This window comes from Carassius carassius, chromosome 44 (assembly GCF_963082965.1).
Source record: "Carassius carassius chromosome 44, fCarCar2.1, whole genome shotgun sequence".
Taxonomy (NCBI): Eukaryota; Metazoa; Chordata; class Actinopteri; order Cypriniformes; family Cyprinidae; genus Carassius; species Carassius carassius.
In genome coordinates, this window is record NC_081798.1 from 2,823,564 (window position 1) to 2,841,522 (window position 17,959).

The 17,959-nt window shown below is 38.4% G+C and overlaps 1 protein-coding gene across 1 annotated transcript; it reads left to right on the plus strand.

Moving 5' to 3' along the window:
• Nucleotides 1-221: 221 nt before the first annotated feature.
• Nucleotides 222-16,166, plus strand: LOC132126835 (ras-related protein Rab-3A-like). The gene is made up of 5 exons (XM_059538378.1): nt 222-351; nt 10,682-10,909; nt 14,210-14,328; nt 14,541-14,665; nt 15,714-16,166. The coding sequence occupies exons 2-5, from the start codon at nt 10,682-10,684 to the stop codon at nt 15,902-15,904; spliced, it is 663 nt and encodes a 220-aa protein (XP_059394361.1). The 5' UTR covers nt 222-351; the 3' UTR covers nt 15,905-16,166.
• The last annotated feature ends 1,793 nt before the right edge of the window (nt 16,167-17,959 follow it).

The window sequence follows — 17,959 nt, forward strand, 5'->3', positions numbered from 1 at the left end:
CCAACAAAAAAAAAAGTCAAACATTGGTTACATATCAGTGTGGCGAAAAGGACACTGACCTGCGCCGTTAATGTAAACATATCCCTGTTTTAGCTGCTCATTTTCTGCGACCATTTTAATTGATTAATTATGGAGAGACCGAAGCCACGCTCCTAAATAATGAAGAAGTATTTAATATTGTACGTCCTCTGGGAGGGACTGCATTGTTAGCGTTAGTTCTCCGAGCCGTCAATCAAAACCCTGACCCCGCCCCCTCTTGGCGTCACACGTCTTTCAAGTGACGTCAAAGTGTCTGCAGGTGTTGGAAGAGGCGCAGTACTGGCGTAAGTGACGCTTAAAACGGCTTTTACGGTAAGTCAACAGCAGTAATACGCGTTTGAAATATTTCAGGCTAAATCATTTGCAATCCTTATCGCATGTGTGTGTTTTCCGCTGGGAAAGCGGCGAAATATGAGCGGAACATAAGAAGAATAACCTTCATTTGACATGGACATAATCGCGCATCCTATGTTTTTTTATTTATACTCCCCATGAAACACACATCTCGCACATAGCCTTTGAAGCCTTAGCGTTACATTGCACTGATTCGAAAGATTGTTTGCCTCCTCGTTTTGTAAATCTAAATGAGAATACAGAATCGTTGTGTTCTTTAGCCTCGTCTCAGAAGATGGTGAATCAGGTGAAAATATCCTCCGCAGCAGCAGCGGTGCATGTGCAGTTTCCTATTATGTAAGGAGGCTCTGCTGTTTTACTGGTTATAATTTTATTTGAATTTTATATATAATATGCTAGTATAACCAGTGCTTAATTTGTAAATTGCGAGGTCCCGGAACAAAGCGGGGTTACGGATCCGGTATGTTATTACAGGAGGAAGAGGTAACGGAACACTCGCGCAATCACATTGCTGGACCAGTTTAAGTGATTTTAAGAGCGTGCATCAGTTGCATTTAGTCTGTAAGGTCATGAATAACATGGAAATGCCATGCGATTTTAAAACAACAATTTCCGGGACTAAAAACGTTTTGAAAAAGTTGTGGAATTTTATTTTTCAAATCTCTGTGTAATAGAGTTATATTTAATCAGGTCCAACATTTCTGGGTGTAGCTATAGGCTATTGCATGGTTTTAATAATTCTCGCAGCTTTCAAGTTTATAATGAGGGAAATTCCTGCATTTATTCAACATAGATTTGAATAATAAAATAAATCAACACAAACTATTAGATTAAATCAATCATTCGAACCCAGTCTTCGAATCCATGAACTCTCTCGGAGCGCGCTTCTCATCGGCGCATCTCGTCTGTACTAAAGCGACCTGCTGCGCGCTGCAATACAAGACACATTTCGATCGGGACAGCTGACAGAACTGTCACCTGACTAATCAGGTAATTGTTGCATTGTCACAAAAATGTATAATTTGAACACCTACCTTTTAAGTATTTTAAGTCATTTGGTACTCGCGCGCTCCATAGGCTGTATGTGCCCTCACAGTCACATCCAAAGCTCGCGCGTATAAAGCTGCCTCGCGAGTATAATATACGAGTTATTTTTCATAGTTTTTTTTTATGTTTTTGTTTAAGCATCCAAATACAAACAGTATGATGTCTGATGGTTTTTGACAAATAAAACAGTTTCATGGCACACTCTACTAAAATACAGGGGGAAAAGAAAGAAAAGGCAGAAAAATCAATAATTAAACAACACTGCTTGTGTTGTATCAGACACGTGCAATTAACATTAGGCTATATAAAAACAAGCTCAAATGGAGTTAACAAGGTCTTTGGCGGCGAATGAGGAGATCTGTGTTTTGTCTGCATCTGAGGCAAGTGCAGCGCATTAAATGCCATCATCACTTTTTACAGGTTAGGGTATAACGTTTATTGTTGCTATGGGCGCTTAGTTTTTTCTTGTTATTTAATACACTTAGCCAAAATCTCATGATATAAACTATTAAGCACTTATGCACAGCAGGATATTTAAAACGTACAAAAGTATTTTGGCTAGATGGCAAAAAACCTACTTCTGTCACGTTCGGTGTTATGGAAAACACAGGAGAGAGAACCAATTGCGAGTATGTCTTTAATAAGGGGTAATCCAAAGAGAATACACAGTCCAGGCAGGGTCAAAACCGGTAAATCCAAACATAACATAAACGAGGCAAGACAAGGCATTGACGGACATGAATTAACGTTTAACACTAAACAAGGACTCCGTGACTAAGACTCAGAGACTCCAAGACTCAGACAGACCAGGTATAAATACACAAAAGGATGATGGGGAAACAGGAGACAGGTGGGGAACAATCAATTAACTAAACAAGGAGGAAGGTGACCAAATAAGGAGACAGGAAGTGATAAATGATAAACACTGTGGGAACTGAGGACACCTAGTGGAAACCCAGGGAACACAACCCAGACACTGTGACAGTACCCCCTTTCTAAGGAGCGGCTCCCAGACGCTCCAAGACAGACACAAAACAGAGACCAGGAGGGAGGAGGACTGGAGGAGGTTCAGGGGGAGGGACGGAGGGCCAGCATCGGGCACCGCCTCGGCCTCCGGAACAGCATCGGGCACCGCCTCGGCATCGGGCACCGCCTCGGCCTCCATAACAGCATCGGGCACCGCCTCGGCATCGGGCACCGCCTCGGCCTCCGGAACAGCATCGGGCACCGCCTCGGCCTCCGGAACAGCATCGGGCACCACCTCGGCCTCCGGAACAGCATCGGGCACCGCCTCGGCCTCCGGAACAGCATCGGGCACCGCCTCGGCCTCCGGAACAGCATCGGGCACCGCCTCGGCCTCCGGAACAGCATCGTGCACCGCCTCAGCACAGGAGAGAGAACCAATTGCGAGTATGTCTTTAATAAGGGGTAATCCAAAGAGAATACACAGTCCAGGCAGGGTCAAAACCGGTAAATCCAAACATCACATAAACGAGGCAAGGCAAGACAAGGCATTGACGGACATGAATTAACGTTTAACACTAAACAAGGACTCCGTGACTAAGACTCAGACAGACCAGGTATAAATACACAAAAGGATGATGGGGAAACAGGAGACAGGTGGGGAACAATCAATTAACTAAACAAGGAGGAAGGTGACCAAATAAGGAGACAGGAAGTGATAAATGATAAACACTGTGGGAACTGAGGACACCTAGTGGAAACCCAGGGAACACAACCCAGACACTGTGACAACTTCTCCAGTCTTCAAGCACACACAAACAATAGCCTTAACAGACATAGTGTTTGAGTAAAGAAAATGATGTACTATTCAAACAGTTATTTGTTTACCCTTGCTTTGCGGATAAACAGAGATCTGTCTCCAGGCTGTGTGCGCGCGTTAATCAGAGTGAAGGCGCGTGAAGTGACGAGGTTTCGCGAGAGCTTGAGGATCCAATGGCATTACGAAGTTTTACAAGCTCCTTTAAATACTTATCATTGGTTAAATATTTCTAAAACCCTGTGTCTTATAATAGAGATATTAATTTTGGATAATTTTTCACGGCACATATCTGGCTATTCTCTGTCTGCCATACTGAAACGCCGCCCCTGGAGGAGGGGGATCGGCCAAAATGAGGTGCTGGATCAGATTTCGGAGGTGCCGGATCCGGATCCGGCTTGTTCCGGCACAAATTAAGCCCTGAGTATAACATTGTATTGGCTAGGTCTCATAACAGAACCATATTTGCACATGCGTTTTGTTTGCACTAGTCTAAGATATTTTACACCAACATTCAGCAAAACTGCTGTTATAGTTATTATGTCCTGGATGATTCGGACCATTTTCTCATGTTTGCTACTGTATATATTGGTTGCTTCGTTTATAAACGCTTGATAAAGGCTTGATAGTCTTCCAAGCTGATCCTTTGGCTGATTTCAAAGTGGCTTTGATCACTTTCCAGCTTGGCCAGGCTTTGAGACCAGCTAGACATGCTTAAACCAACAAACCATTTCAGACTGGTTTAAGGCATTTTCTTTGATCTGGGTTATCTGACTGGTATTTTGAAGCAAATCAGCTTGATGGTTCCTGGACAGTGCAGCCCTACACAGTGTCCAGTGCTGTATGTCTTGATTACTCAGACTTTTGCATTATTGAAGATTTGAGTCTAAAGGAAGAGAAAGGCGCTCACTGGAGCAGAGTGTGATTGCTGTTTAAACTGGCTATTTTACAACAATATTTAGCCATAAAGATGTGCTCTGCCCCCCTCCCCGAGGTGGTCCGACAGTCTGTTTTTGTTAGGCTGAAAGAGCAGCTGCTCTAAAAGTTAGCCTCTATTTTTAGTCTGCTGGAGCCGTGTTATCAGGAGAAATGCTGACTTTAGGATGCTTTGGTGCTCTGCGAATCTTTCTGACACACCAGACGCGGTGTGCTGAATCACAGATCAGCTTCCAGGGTCTCCTGAGGAGAAGGCTTTTTGTTGAATTTGTGCCGCGTCTGGTGGAAGAAGCTTTGATTGAGATGAACACATAGAACCAGGCTATAGTTGAAGGGAATAATTAAACGTGTCAGAATCTCTAATACAAGTTAGAACAGGAATATTCTGTTTTCTTTTCGAACATCTGTGAGTTCTTTCTATCTAAATATCATGATGCCAATGAGCCTTTTGCTAGAATCCAAATGTTTGTGTTCAGAATGAATTTTGGATAATTTATTGAATACTGTGCAGTATACACTCACCTAAAGGGTTATTAGGAACACCATACTAATACTGTGTTTGACCCCCTTTAGCCTTCAGAATCAGAACTGCCTTAATCCTACGTGGAATTGATTCAACAAGGTGCTGAAAGCATTCTTTAGAAATGTTGGCCCATATTGATAGGATAGCATCGTGCAGTTGATGGAGATTTGTGGGATGCACATCCAAGGCACGAAGCTCCCGTTCTACCACATCCCAAAGATGCTCTATTGGGTTGATATCTGGTGACTGTGAGGGCCATTTTTGTACAGTGAACTCATTGTCATGTTCAAGAAACCAATTTGAAATGATTCGAGCTTTGTGACATGGTGCATTATCCTGCTGGAAGTAGCCATCAGACGATGGGAACATGGTGGTCATAAAGGGATGGACATGGTCAGAAACAATGCTCAGGTAGGCTGTGGCATTTAAACGATGATCAATTGGCACTAAGGGGCCTAAAGTGTGCCAAGAAAACATTTCCCACACCATTACACCACCACCAGCAGCCTGCACAGTGGTAACAAGGCATGATGGATCCATGTTCTCATTCTGTTTACGCCAAATTCTGTCTCTACCATCTGAATGTCTCAACAGAAATCGAGACTCATCAGACCAGGCAACATTTTTCCAGTCTTCACCTGACCAATTTTGGTGAGCTCGTGCAAATTGTAGCCTATTTTTCCTATTTGTAGTGGAGATGAGTGGTACCCGGTGGGGTCTTCTGCTGTTGTAGCCCATCGGCCTCAAGGTTGTGCGTGTTGTGGCTTCACAAATGCTTTGCTGCATACCTCGGTTGTAACGAGTGGTTATTTCAGTCAAAGTTGCTCTTCTATCAGCTTGAAACAGTCGGCCCATTCCCCTCTGACCTCTAGCATCAACAAGGCATTTTCGCCCACAGGACTGCCGCATACTGGATGTTTTTTCCCTTTTCACACCATTCTTTGTAAACCCTATAAATGGTTGTGCGTGAAAATCCCAGTAACTGAGCAGATTGTGAAATACTCAGACCAGCCCGTCTGGCACCAACAACCATGCCACGCTCAAAATTGTTTAAATCACCTTTCTTTCCCATTCTGACATTCAGTTTGGAATTCAGGAGATTGTCTTGACCAGGATCACACCCCTAAATGCATTGAAGCAACTGCCATGTGATTGGTTGATTAGATAATTGCATTAATGAGAAATTGAACAGTTGTTCCTAATAATCCTTTAGGTGAGTGTATGTGGCCTCCAGTTATCCTAGGGAATCATTTTTATAAAAAATTACTCACCATCATGTTTATACAAACTTATATACATGTTATTCTGTGGATCACTTAAGTTTTATTGTAATTGCATGGAAATGAACAACCTCCACATTCTTCAGAAATGTTCCTTTTGTGTTTTACAGAATTGAAGGAATTTTCATATTTCATAGAATTAAGTGGTCCATCAAAATTATGATTGAAGGCATGTTAAATATCACAACTGGCTTTGTAATTGTTACACTCTAGAAATATAAGGTCAAGCACATTGCATTGTGGGACACAGTTTTGAAGAGTCTGTTCAGTTCTGTTGTGTACTGTGCACAGTATGCATGGTAAATAGAGTAAAAATAGCAAGCATATGGTAGTGTGTACAGACTCCCTATAGAAGTGTGAATACAGACTCATGTGATAGAAGTCTGTCATGCTGTGATGGACAGGAATTTTTAAGATGAAATGTCAGCTTTGAATCTCTTTCTCTTTTATAGTGTATAAAAGATTTATGTTATATTGTCTCTTTTATATGTGTTTTTGTGTTTGAGTTAGAGAGAGGCTACTGTATGTTGTGAATGGGATGGTAGTGTTTTTTTTTAATACTAAATACTTTGTATGTAAATATATACTGTATTTAAAAAAAACAGAATGCATTATCTGATAAAGTATTACCTGTATTTTATGATATAGGCCTTTTATAGTACAGTCGTGGCCAAAAGTTTTGAGAATTAGATAAATATTGGAAATTGGAAAAGTTGCTGCTTAAGTTTTTATAATAGCAATTTGCATATACTCCAGAATGTTATGAAGAGTGATCAGATGAATTGCATAGTCCTTCTTTGCCATGAAAATTAACTTAATCCCAAAAAAAACCTTTCCACTGCATTTCATGGCTGTCATTAAAGGACCTGCTGAGATCATTTCAGTAATCGTCTTGTTAACTCAGGTGAGAATGTTGACGAGCACAAGGCTGGAGATCATTATGTCAGGCTGATTGGGTTAGAATGGCAGACTTGACATGTTAAAAGGAGGGTGATGCTTGAAATCATTGTTCTTCCATTGTTAACCATGGTGACCTGCAAAGAAACGCGTGCAGCCATCATTGCGTTGCATAAAAATGGCTTCACAGGCAAGGATATTGTGGCTACTAAGATTGCACCTAAATCAACAATTTATAGGATCATCAAGAACTTCAAGGAAAGAGGTTCAATTCTTGTAAAGAAGGCTTCAGGGCGTCCAAGAAAGTCCAGCAAGCGCCAGGATGGTCTCCTAAAGAGGATTCAGCTGCGGGATCGGAGTGCCACCAGTGCAGAGCTTGCTCAGGAATGGCAGCAGGCCGGTGTGAGCGCATCTGCACGCACAGTGAGGACAAGACTTCTGGAAGATGGCCTGGTGTCAAGAAGGACAGCAAAGAAGCCACTTCTCTCCAAAAAAAAACATCAGGGACAGATTGATCTCCTGCAGAAAGTATAGTGAATGGACTGCTGAGGACTGGGGCAAAGTCATATTCTCAGACGAAGCCCCTTTCTGATTGTTTGGGGCATCTGGAAAAAGGCTTGTCCGGAGAAGAAAAGGTGAGCGCTACGATCAGTCCTGTGTCATGCCAACAGTAAAGCATCCTGACACCATTCATGTGTGGGGTTGCTTCTCATCCAAGGGAGTGGGCTCACTCACAATTCTGCCCAAAAACACAGCCATGAATAAAGAATGGTACCAAAACACCCTCCAACAGCAACTTCTTCCAACAACAGTTTGGTGAAGAACAATGCATTTTCCAGCACGATGGAGCACCGTGCCATAAGGCAAAAGTGATAACTAAGTGGCTCGGGGACCAGAATGTTGAAATTTTGGGTCCATGGCCTGGAAACTCCCCAGATCTTTATCCCATTGAGAACTTGTGGTCAATCCTCAAGAGGCGGGTGGACAAACAAAAACCCACTAATTCTGACAAACTCCAAGAAGTGATTATGAAAGAATGGGTTGCTATCAGTCAGGATTTGGCCCAGAAGTTGATTTAGAGCATGCCCAGTCGAATTGCAGAGGTCCTGAAAAAGAAGGGCAAATACTGACTCTTTGCATAAATGTTATGTAATTGTGGATAACAGCCTTTGAAACGTATGAAGTGCTTGTAATTATATTTCAGTACATCACAGAAACAACTGAAACAAAGATCTAAAAGCAGTTTAGCAGCAAACTTTTTGAAAACTAATATTTATGTAATTCTCAAAACTTTTGGCTACGACTGTACAGTATATATACTATAATAAAAATAATTTCTTTGTATAGCACTTTTCATACATGGAATGCAACTTAAAGTGCTTCATAAGCAGATAACTATTAAGAATACAACATCAATATAAGATATTTCAATTCAACAAGTATAAACAAATATACATAAAGTGTGTGTTGTGCTGTGTGGTGTGTGTATAATTATTCGAGGATGCATTGAATTGATTAAAGGTGACAAAAAAAGACATTTATAATGTTACAATGGATTTCTATTTCAAATAAAAGACGTTCTTTTGACTTTTCTATTTATCCCAAAATCCTGGCAAAAAAAACAATCGTTTTCAATAAAATACTGATCAGCACAGCAATGTATCTTGAGCAGCAAATCAGTTAGAATGATTTCTGAAGATCATGTGACACTGAAGACTGGAGTAATGATGCTGAAATTTCAGCTTTGCATCAGAGGAATACATTTATTTTAAAATGTATAAATATTAGGTTTGGGCAATGTCTACAAATTGAAACATCATGATGCAGGCTCAACATCGTGATGTGTATCATCCATCGGCAATAGATGATGCCCCAGCCCTAATAAATATATATATTTTTTGGTGTATTTCTGATCACATAAATGTAGCTTTTTTTAAGCATAAAACAATGAATTCAAACACATGAAAAAAAGTGCAGAGTTTGAATGGTAGTATTTGTCTTTTGCGGGTCTGATAAAATAATGAATCAAGGTTGAAGGCATAAAATGTAATCTAATATTATCTGTGGTTAATGACACTGAAAATGAAAAGTCAAGTTGAGTGCATTGTATTATGGGATACAGTAAGTTACACATTGTTTCATTGAGTACTGCACATGTTGGTATACATAGGTCATACAAGTATGTCTGTGCATTCAAAAAATATGCAGGCTTAGGCTTATGTGTTATGGATACTGCAGAAATAGTATTATAGCATGCTGTTCCTCCATATATGTTCCAGCAGGACTCCAGACTGTGACTAAAATGAATGCATTTAAGACCAAAAATATTAATTTGCACGTTTTTGCTGAGGTCGTCTCTAAAGGCGCAGGGCCCTATTGATCCCTTATGGATTTTTTTTTTTAAATCTTCTGGTGGTTTTAGGGGGCCTTTACATACTCAAAAACTCTTGAAAATTGCCGCACACGTTAGAATCTGTGGCCATTAGGACACCGCAGATGCTGGGACCCAGGCGTGGCACAGGGGCTCTACAGCGCCCCCTGGAACACTATCAGAAATCTTGATGTATATCTCACACATACTTGAAGGTATTCATATGAAGCTCAGTACACATATAGATCTCATTGTGCCAAACAACTTTTGCACTGCATGTCATAGGCTCCGCCCAACAGGAAGTTGACTATGAGTCACTTGTCACATTCTGATGGAGGCGTTAAAAACTATTTGTATTCAGAAGGTCCTGTGCCAAATATTGATCTGACACCAAAAGAAAATGTCAGATTAATTCCATGTCCTGGCAGCCGCTCAGACATTTCATTTTGTTCAGAGTTTCTTGGCTGACTGATTTTCAGTAGCTGGCGACTGTACTGCTGCTGTTTGGTCACAAGTCTCAAGGGATGAGTGACAGATAGAGAAATGGGCGAAAATTTACTCAGCCAAAGTCAATCCAAATAAACAGTCATTTTGAAGTATAGAGCTTTTGCTTGGTGTGCCATCCTCAGCAAGCTCTTAAATGTAGCTTACTAAATCACAGTCGCTGTGTTCCAAAGCCTAGTTACCTGCCTTGCTTACTACATAGGCAGCTATGTAGGAAAGAACTATTCACAGCAGCTGCATGCATCATACGGCAACCCTGGCATGAGCTTCAGGTGATTTATGCAGTCAAAAAAACCCTGCCCTAATGGCACGGTTTTAAAAATTAAATTAGACTGTTAAGGCGTTATCGGGAAGGGAAGGCGGCAGGGAAGTTGTGGCCTAATGGTTAGAGGGTTGGGTTCCCAATCGAAAGGTTGTGAGTTCGAGCGTCGGGCCGGCAGGAATTGTGGGTGGGGGGAGTGCATGTACAGTTCTCTCTCCACCTGCAATACCACGACTTAGGTGCCCTTGAGCAAGGCACTGAACCCCCAACTGCTCCCCGGGCGCCGCAGCATAAATGGCTGCCCACTGCTCCAGGTGTGTATTCACAGTGTGTGTGTTATCACTGCTCTGTGTGTGTGCACTTTGGATGGGTTAAAAGCAGAGCACGAATTCTGAGTATGGGTCACCATACTTGGCTGAATGTCACTTTCACTTTTCACTTTCATCTCATTAACTTTGACAGCCTTATACTGAGACGTGAAGTCTGACACTTTTTCTTTTGACCCCTTTTGATTAACACGATGCCCAATATTGCAGATAATTAGCTTTTATCAATAGAAATTTGACCAAAAGATTAAGAAATATATCTTAGAAAGAAACTACATTTTGCTGTTTACTGATACTGCTACGTGGCCTAAATGCCCCAAGACGTTATTAAGCAAACATGTCTTTTTTTCTGCATCCTCCAGATGGCTTCAGCTACAGATAACCGTTATGGACAAAAGGAGTCTTCCGACCAGAACTTTGATTACATGTTCAAAATCCTGATCATCGGAAACAGCAGCGTAGGAAAGACCAGCTTTCTGTTTCGTTATGCAGACGACTCCTTCACACCAGCATTTGTGAGCACGGTGGGCATCGACTTCAAGGTGAAGACCATCTACAGAAACGACAAGAGGATAAAGCTGCAGATCTGGGTGAGGGCATGGAGCACATCTGTGCCAGTTTAAGGCCTTGTTGTGGTCATTGTTTAATGAAGACTAGAAGAAGTTAAAAATGTTTGTTTCATTTTTGGGAATTTACTTTTGCTTGAATTTTTGGAGCTTATTGCATACCTATTTTCTTACTGGAAGGTCCAGGGTAGGTGATTCAGTGAGAATGACTATACTGATGTTTAAGTAAAGTCACTGATATTGATTATTAATATTGACTGTCTCATTTAAGACTTCTAAATCTCATTGAAATCTCAGAATCAGAGTTTTGGCTTAATGGACAGGCACCATCTGCTGAGTTTAATGTGTAAAATTGCTGAAAATAATTACAATTGGAGAAATGTTGTGGTCACTCCACTCCAGGCCTACATTTTAAGATTTATGTTATTTGAATTGCATATGAAATTTCCATCCATTTAGATTCCAAAGGTTTAATATAATCAAACTAATAAACTTTATATGTTGAGTATTTGTCAATTAAACAAAAATGATAACCGGTAACATTTCTGTTATAGTACTAAAATACCGAATGTGTATCACACAATAATCAGGTGTATATATTTGTCATCAACCAATCAAATTTGTTTCAATTTTTTACATCTAGCCATATTTTAACCAACATTTTTAGTTTTCACAATGAACATATTAATTCTGATTCTCAGCTATTTGAAAATCATTCAAATAAAATAAAAAAGTCAGTGATAAAATATCCTATGATTTTGTGTTTGAGTGCAGAAATCTTACTGGTTTCATTTATGTATATGACTGACAAAAATTAATGCAACATTCAGTTTAGGTTTTTATGTTAACTTTGTGTGCAATTCAAATAATTGGACATTTTATATGCAATTGAAATACGCATTTTAAATTCAGGCCTGAATATTTTTTGAGTGTACAGAGATACAGAGAGGAAGAGAGAGATTGTCAGCAGCCAATAGGGTTGGGGAGGATTGCTGATGCACTAGATGAGTAACCAATCAGAATTGTTTGTGATGTATCAGGATCCCTCTGGTGGAAGATGAGCCTCCCCCATCCTACAGACCTGAGCAGATCCACAAACACACACACACACACACACACATTATGCAATGTAGGCCCAAAAGACATGAACATTTGGCTATATTCAGAACTGAATTCTTGCTTGGCATTTACTGAATACTGCAGAAAATGTCACTATATATTCCCTACTTTATTTATTTTTATATAATATTAAATGGGTCAGACACTGCAATGCTACATTGTCACATGACCTCAGGAGTGATTCATAGAGTTTTCTTTTTTTTTTTTTTTACTGGTTATTGAGCGTTTAGACAAAATACATTTAATTACAAATGTGTGTTTTATCATATTTGATACATCAGGCCTTTATGGCTTATACAGTATGATATAGGAGAAAATGTTGCTCATACTCGAGATGGAAAAACATTTTGAGTTTTTATGAAATTTGGTGCAGTTGCTGATATTTATATGACAAAAAGGTAAGATGAAATACTGGTAGCTTGTAATGTAACTCGATAAGATCTTTATATACAGTATAACTTGCATAAAATGCATATAAATCTTAATTGACTGTTTCCTAAAATTTAGTAAGATTAATATTTTAACACTTTTTTTAAGAGCTGTAGTTTCAAAACGTATAATACAATGCAATAAAATGCAAATTGATAATTTATCAAAAGCTTTATGATCATATTTGATACTTCACATTTTGAGTGATTTTTCTAATAAAGCAAGCCTAAGTTGGTTCAGTCTGCTAAGCATTCATCTTGAAATATTACTAAAACTTATTAAAGATTTCAAAAGACACATGTATTTCAACCTGAAGTTGTCAATTTTTAGACACTAAAAGGCCTTTTACTTGAGTCAGAAGACAGAAGGCATGTAATAGTAGGTTTTTCATCAAAGTTTTGATCATGTTGATTATTTAGAGGCCTTGTGTTTTAAATGTGATAGAGTACACTTTATAGGGTTGATCCAATTTTGTGCAAAAATGTCTGATCAAGTGATGTTCCAAGACTTTACTGTTGCCTTTGTTAAATTGTTTTCATAAAATTTTGTTCGCCGCAGCAAAATACCTTGCAGGTCAAAGGGGTTGAATAATTTTGATTGCAACTGTGTATACGGTATATATATATAAACAAAGTAAAGCATGATGAAGAGCTTGCACATGTAGTGGTATAAGATTTCTTACAAAAATGCTTTATTTAGAGAACCAGAAACTTTCTGTGTTCTTGCAGGATTTGTGCAAATAAAGATTATTGAATTTCTTCCTCCTTTTTTAAAAAGCTGTAGTTTGTTGTCTGTCTCTAGATGTGCTTGTTTGGCCTTCTGCAGAAGTCGAGCCTGTATTGGCTGAATGGAGGGTGTTCATATAATTAACAGGCTCATTTCTCTGGTGCAGTGATGCAGACATCAGTTCCTTAATAGTGGATGCTTATTGTTAGACTTGCTCTCAAGTTTCTTGACAGGAGGAGCCAGATGAAAAAGCAGAAACCACGTACAGATCCTGTTTTCCTGCTTATGAGAAAAAAGAAGTGCACAGGGTCAATGAAGGAATATTCAAGGGTTTAGTACAACTTATAAAGTCGACATTATGCTGTTGTTTACCACAGAAAATAATTTCAGTTTTCCCCTCAGTTTATAATTGAATTTTTTTTTTTTTTTTTTTGGTTTTTGTGTTTGTCACTGATGGGGCTGCAGCTATTTGATCAAAAATCTGTAAAAACAACTTTACAGCACCATCTATATAATATATTTTACAGTGTATTTTATTCCTCTACTGTAACACCCCAGTCTTCAGTATCACATGATCCTTCAGAAATCATTCTAATACGCTGATTTGGCACTCAAGACACATTTCTTATTATTATCAATGCTGAAAACAGTTGTGCTGTTTAATATCATTGTGTAAACTGTGATAGACTACCATTCAAAGGTTTGAAGTAAAAACAGACATTCAGCAAAGCTGCATTAAATTGGTGAAGTGTAAAAGTAAAAGAAATCAGAATTACAAAAGATTCTGTTTCAGATAAATGCTTATCTATCAACATAGATAAGAATTATTTTAAATAATTAAACATTAATAATAAATGCTGATAAATGAGTATCAAATCAGCATGACAATAAAGACTGGAGTAATTATTCTGAAAATTCAGCTTTGCATCACAGGAATAAATTACATCTTAAATATATTGAATATATTTAACATTTATTGTATTTTGTAAAAGATTAGTCTTGCATTTGTTCCCATTTCATCTTGTGCGTTACTGGTTTGTTCCTTCACAGGACACAGCAGGACAGGAACGCTACAGAACCATCACCACCGCCTACTACCGCGGAGCAATGGGCTTCATCCTCATGTACGACATCACCAACGAGGAGTCTTTTGCTGCAGTGCAGGACTGGTGAGTTAACTAAACATGCAAAAGAGCATGTTCTGAACAATTACGAACAATCAGGTTGTGTATACATTTATTATTAAGTTCTAACAAACATGTGAAAAGCATTTTCTTTCCCATTAATGGTATTGTGATGTGGAAGGAAAACATTGTGATAATAAAGTTCAGCCCTGGAGGAAAGTTTTAAACATTTAAACAAATCTGACTGTCTCTGGCAGGTCCACACAGATTAAGACGTACTCGTGGGATAATGCCCAGGTGCTGCTAGTGGGCAACAAGTGTGACATGGACGATGAGAGGGTGGTGGCTTCTGAGAGGGGACGACAGCTCTCCGAGCATCTCGGTAAGTCATGTTTGCAATATATTTGGATATTCACAACAATAGTTTCAGATATGAGCCTCATATATAAGGAAGTATCCATTTACTGATAGATACCCTATTTTCCAAAAAATATGTCATGTTTTTCATACTCCGAAAAGTCCTAGAACTTTTTCTTACACCTTATGGAAAAGTTTGGAATTTGACTTTAGTTCTTTCTATAGGTCTGGATAAGTATGGAAAACTATTTGTGTTTCTGGACTATTGGCCTTATTCTTTTTTCTAAACTGTGAAATTGAAAAATTCGAAAAATAAAATAAAATTCACCGTATAAGCAGTGTTTTGTATGCCATTTGGAGCATAAAGTCAATGTAGTCAAATGTTTAGTGATAGTTTAACATCATAAATTTAAAATGCATATTATCATAATGCAGAACTGTCTTATCATAAGCAAATCTCTTAGCTCAAGCACAACCATTTAAATCAGACTGTACTTTGCTGTTTGGTGATCATGCAACAACAAACCACGATTTCAGTATCAAAAGTAAATATATATTTAGGTTCTAAAGTGTTTTAAGTTTCTTCTCATCATGATATAGCTTCAAGAAAATCAATGCATATGATGAACATGTGAGATTGAATGTGCATGAGAAAATGAATATTTATTCGGAGAATTTATGGCCTAAAAATAAAAAATTATATATATATTTTCTATCTACTTTTTATTCTTTGAATAAAAAAACCACCTTGCTACATGTATTGTGTAAGACTAAGCAGGACTTGTCACAACACCCATTTATATTTTGTTGCTCTTCTGTTGGTTTGAATGCTTCTATCGTCCTCATTTGTAAGTTGCTTTGGATAAAAGTGTCTGCTAAATGATTAAATGTAAATGACAATAGTATAGTGACATACATTTTGAAAGGTGGATAAAAGATTTGAAATCGGGGCTGAACATTTTTCCAAAGAAGTTTAAGTCTGGAAAAGTATGGAATATTTTTTTTTTTTTTTAATGATAAAAGTGAGGAATATCACTGGGTTTTAGAGTCTTGGTTTCTTCTTTTATCTTTAGGTTTTGAGTTTTTTGAGGCCAGTGCCAAGGACAACATTAATGTTAAGCAAACCTTCGAGCGACTGGTTGACATCATTTGCGAGAAGATGTCAGAGAGCCTGGATGCCGGCGATCCTGCAGTGACGGGAGCCAAACAGGGGCCGCAGCTCACGGAGCAGCCCACGGCTCCGCACCAGGACTGCGCCTGCTGAAAATCCCACGGCTCTATCTGCACTGCCTTGCACCAACACACAAAAACCACCCGTTTAGGTTCTTGAAAAAAAAAAAAACAAGTAACACAAAACTCTCAGTTCTCATACTGCTGTCTCTGGCCACACCCTCTAGCCCCTCCTCCTCCTCTCCAAATCATTCTTACATCTCAAATTTAATGATATAATTCAACATGCAGTCCATTCTGTTTTAAATGGAAAGCCTTAGCACTTTCTTAAAGGGAAGTTCACCTAAAAATGAAAATTCTTTAATTATTTGCTCACCCTCATCTTGTTCCAAACCTGTATGAGGATTGAACACACGGGACATTTGGAGGGAAAAAAAACAGTTGCTGGTCCCCTTTTACTCGCATATTATTGAATAAAACAACTGTTTGGTGACCAACATTTTTTTAAATATTTTATTTTGTGTTCAGCAGACAAAAGAAACTCATAAGGGTTTGGAACAACTTGAGGAAGCATTAATAATGACAGAATTCTCATATTTAGGTGAACTATCCCTTTAAGGTTTTAATTAGGCCTGAAATTATGATTAAGCCCAAATTATGTTTTAAAGACTTTATATTTAGGCCTAAATTGAAATTTTAGGAGTGTGTAATTAGGCCTTAGTTAGGCATAGCACACAGAATCGGTGATCTGGAATACGTTTGCGATGCCTTCATTTTACTTTATATTTTAACATTTTTCTTCTACTCTTCAATATCCTTAAATTATTAATGAACAAATATAAAAAAGTGAAATGGACAGAGATTTCTGTATATTTATTCCAAAAAGTGTACATAATAAATACAGTATTTAAATAATACAGTTAGAAATATATATCTAAAACGTTTGTTATTTTTTTGAAATTCTGACAAATATAAAGAAAGAGAAGTCAATGCTGTTTTAATAGTAATTCTTTGCAGTGCTCGTCACAAACATTTCTTGCTTATTTGTATCTGTGACATTGTATCTTGTTCACTGCCTTGCCTCATGTAATTTCAGTCCTGGGACTGGAAGCCAGATATCATACACAAACATTCCTTAATGTAAATTTGCATGGAAGGAAATAAAGCCATTTAGGCAAATAGTGGTAGCATTCCTTTCTCAAAGCTTCGTTAGATCTAGTCAAGTGTATTTCTAGTCAAAATACGAGTTTGATTTGTGGCCATGCTGTTGCTTATTTCATTATAGCAGCAGAGCTATAAGCTCGAAATACTTACAATCAACGATACTCTTATACGCTCTCAAAAATTAGCTGAAGTTACTGAGATTTTGACTGGCATTTCCTATGATGACTTTTTGGACTGGCGTGTCCTGTGAAAGATTTTACGTGGCTATTAGGCCTGCAACTATAATGCAAAAATCAGTTTGCAAAAAAAAAAAAAAAAAGACAAGTATTAATGTTTACATGTGCAAAATCCTCCCTGATTATTCCTGCATCTTTCCTTTGCAATTCTGTCTTCCTTTAGTGAAAACATTACTGTAAATTACATTTGAGTCTTTGGTTTTATGTGTGGACTGTGTTGTATCGAGTATGGGCTTTTAAAAAAATCTAGGTGATATTAACAAAACATATATATTAAAAGAGGATTTAAAGGATGTTCTTTACTTGCTGTTGTGTATGCCTGCTTGTGAATGAATGTGTCACTTTATTACAGAGCAATATTGAAGAAAATACCTTTTCATGTGTTGCAGATTATTTCTCATTCTGTTAACAGAACATTTTCGTAGGATGGAATGGAAATGTGACTGTTTGAATAAGTGGTTTAATTCCTAGTCGCTAAGTACTTTTGTAAACCAAAGCAGGCAGATAGACTGACTCTGATGTCTACTGTGGAGCAGGTTTGCTGAAATCCAAAAGCGAGACTGTATTTGTGGTGAATATTGTTTATTTAAAAAAAAATATGAAGTCAGCAGAACCATTGCTACATCCGTGAGACCTAGGATGAGTTGTTTGTAGGTGGGTCCTATTTTGGCCTAAAAAACTGATAATATACAGTAGATAGAGGACCTTGGTGAGCCCCATCACAGCTCACCATGTAAAGTATCCTCTAC

Bases quoted from the DNA above. Each gene is read 5' to 3' on its own strand.
- LOC132126835 (XM_059538378.1), top strand. From the start codon at position 10,682: ATGGCTTCAGCTACAGATAACCGTTATGGACAAAAGGAGTCTTCCGAC. The intron at 10,910-14,209 runs GTGAGGGCATGG...GTTCCTTCACAG, and splicing joins GGATAAAGCTGCAGATCTGG to GACACAGCAGGACAGGAACG. The intron at 14,329-14,540 runs GTGAGTTAACTA...TGTCTCTGGCAG, and splicing joins TTTGCTGCAGTGCAGGACTG to GTCCACACAGATTAAGACGT.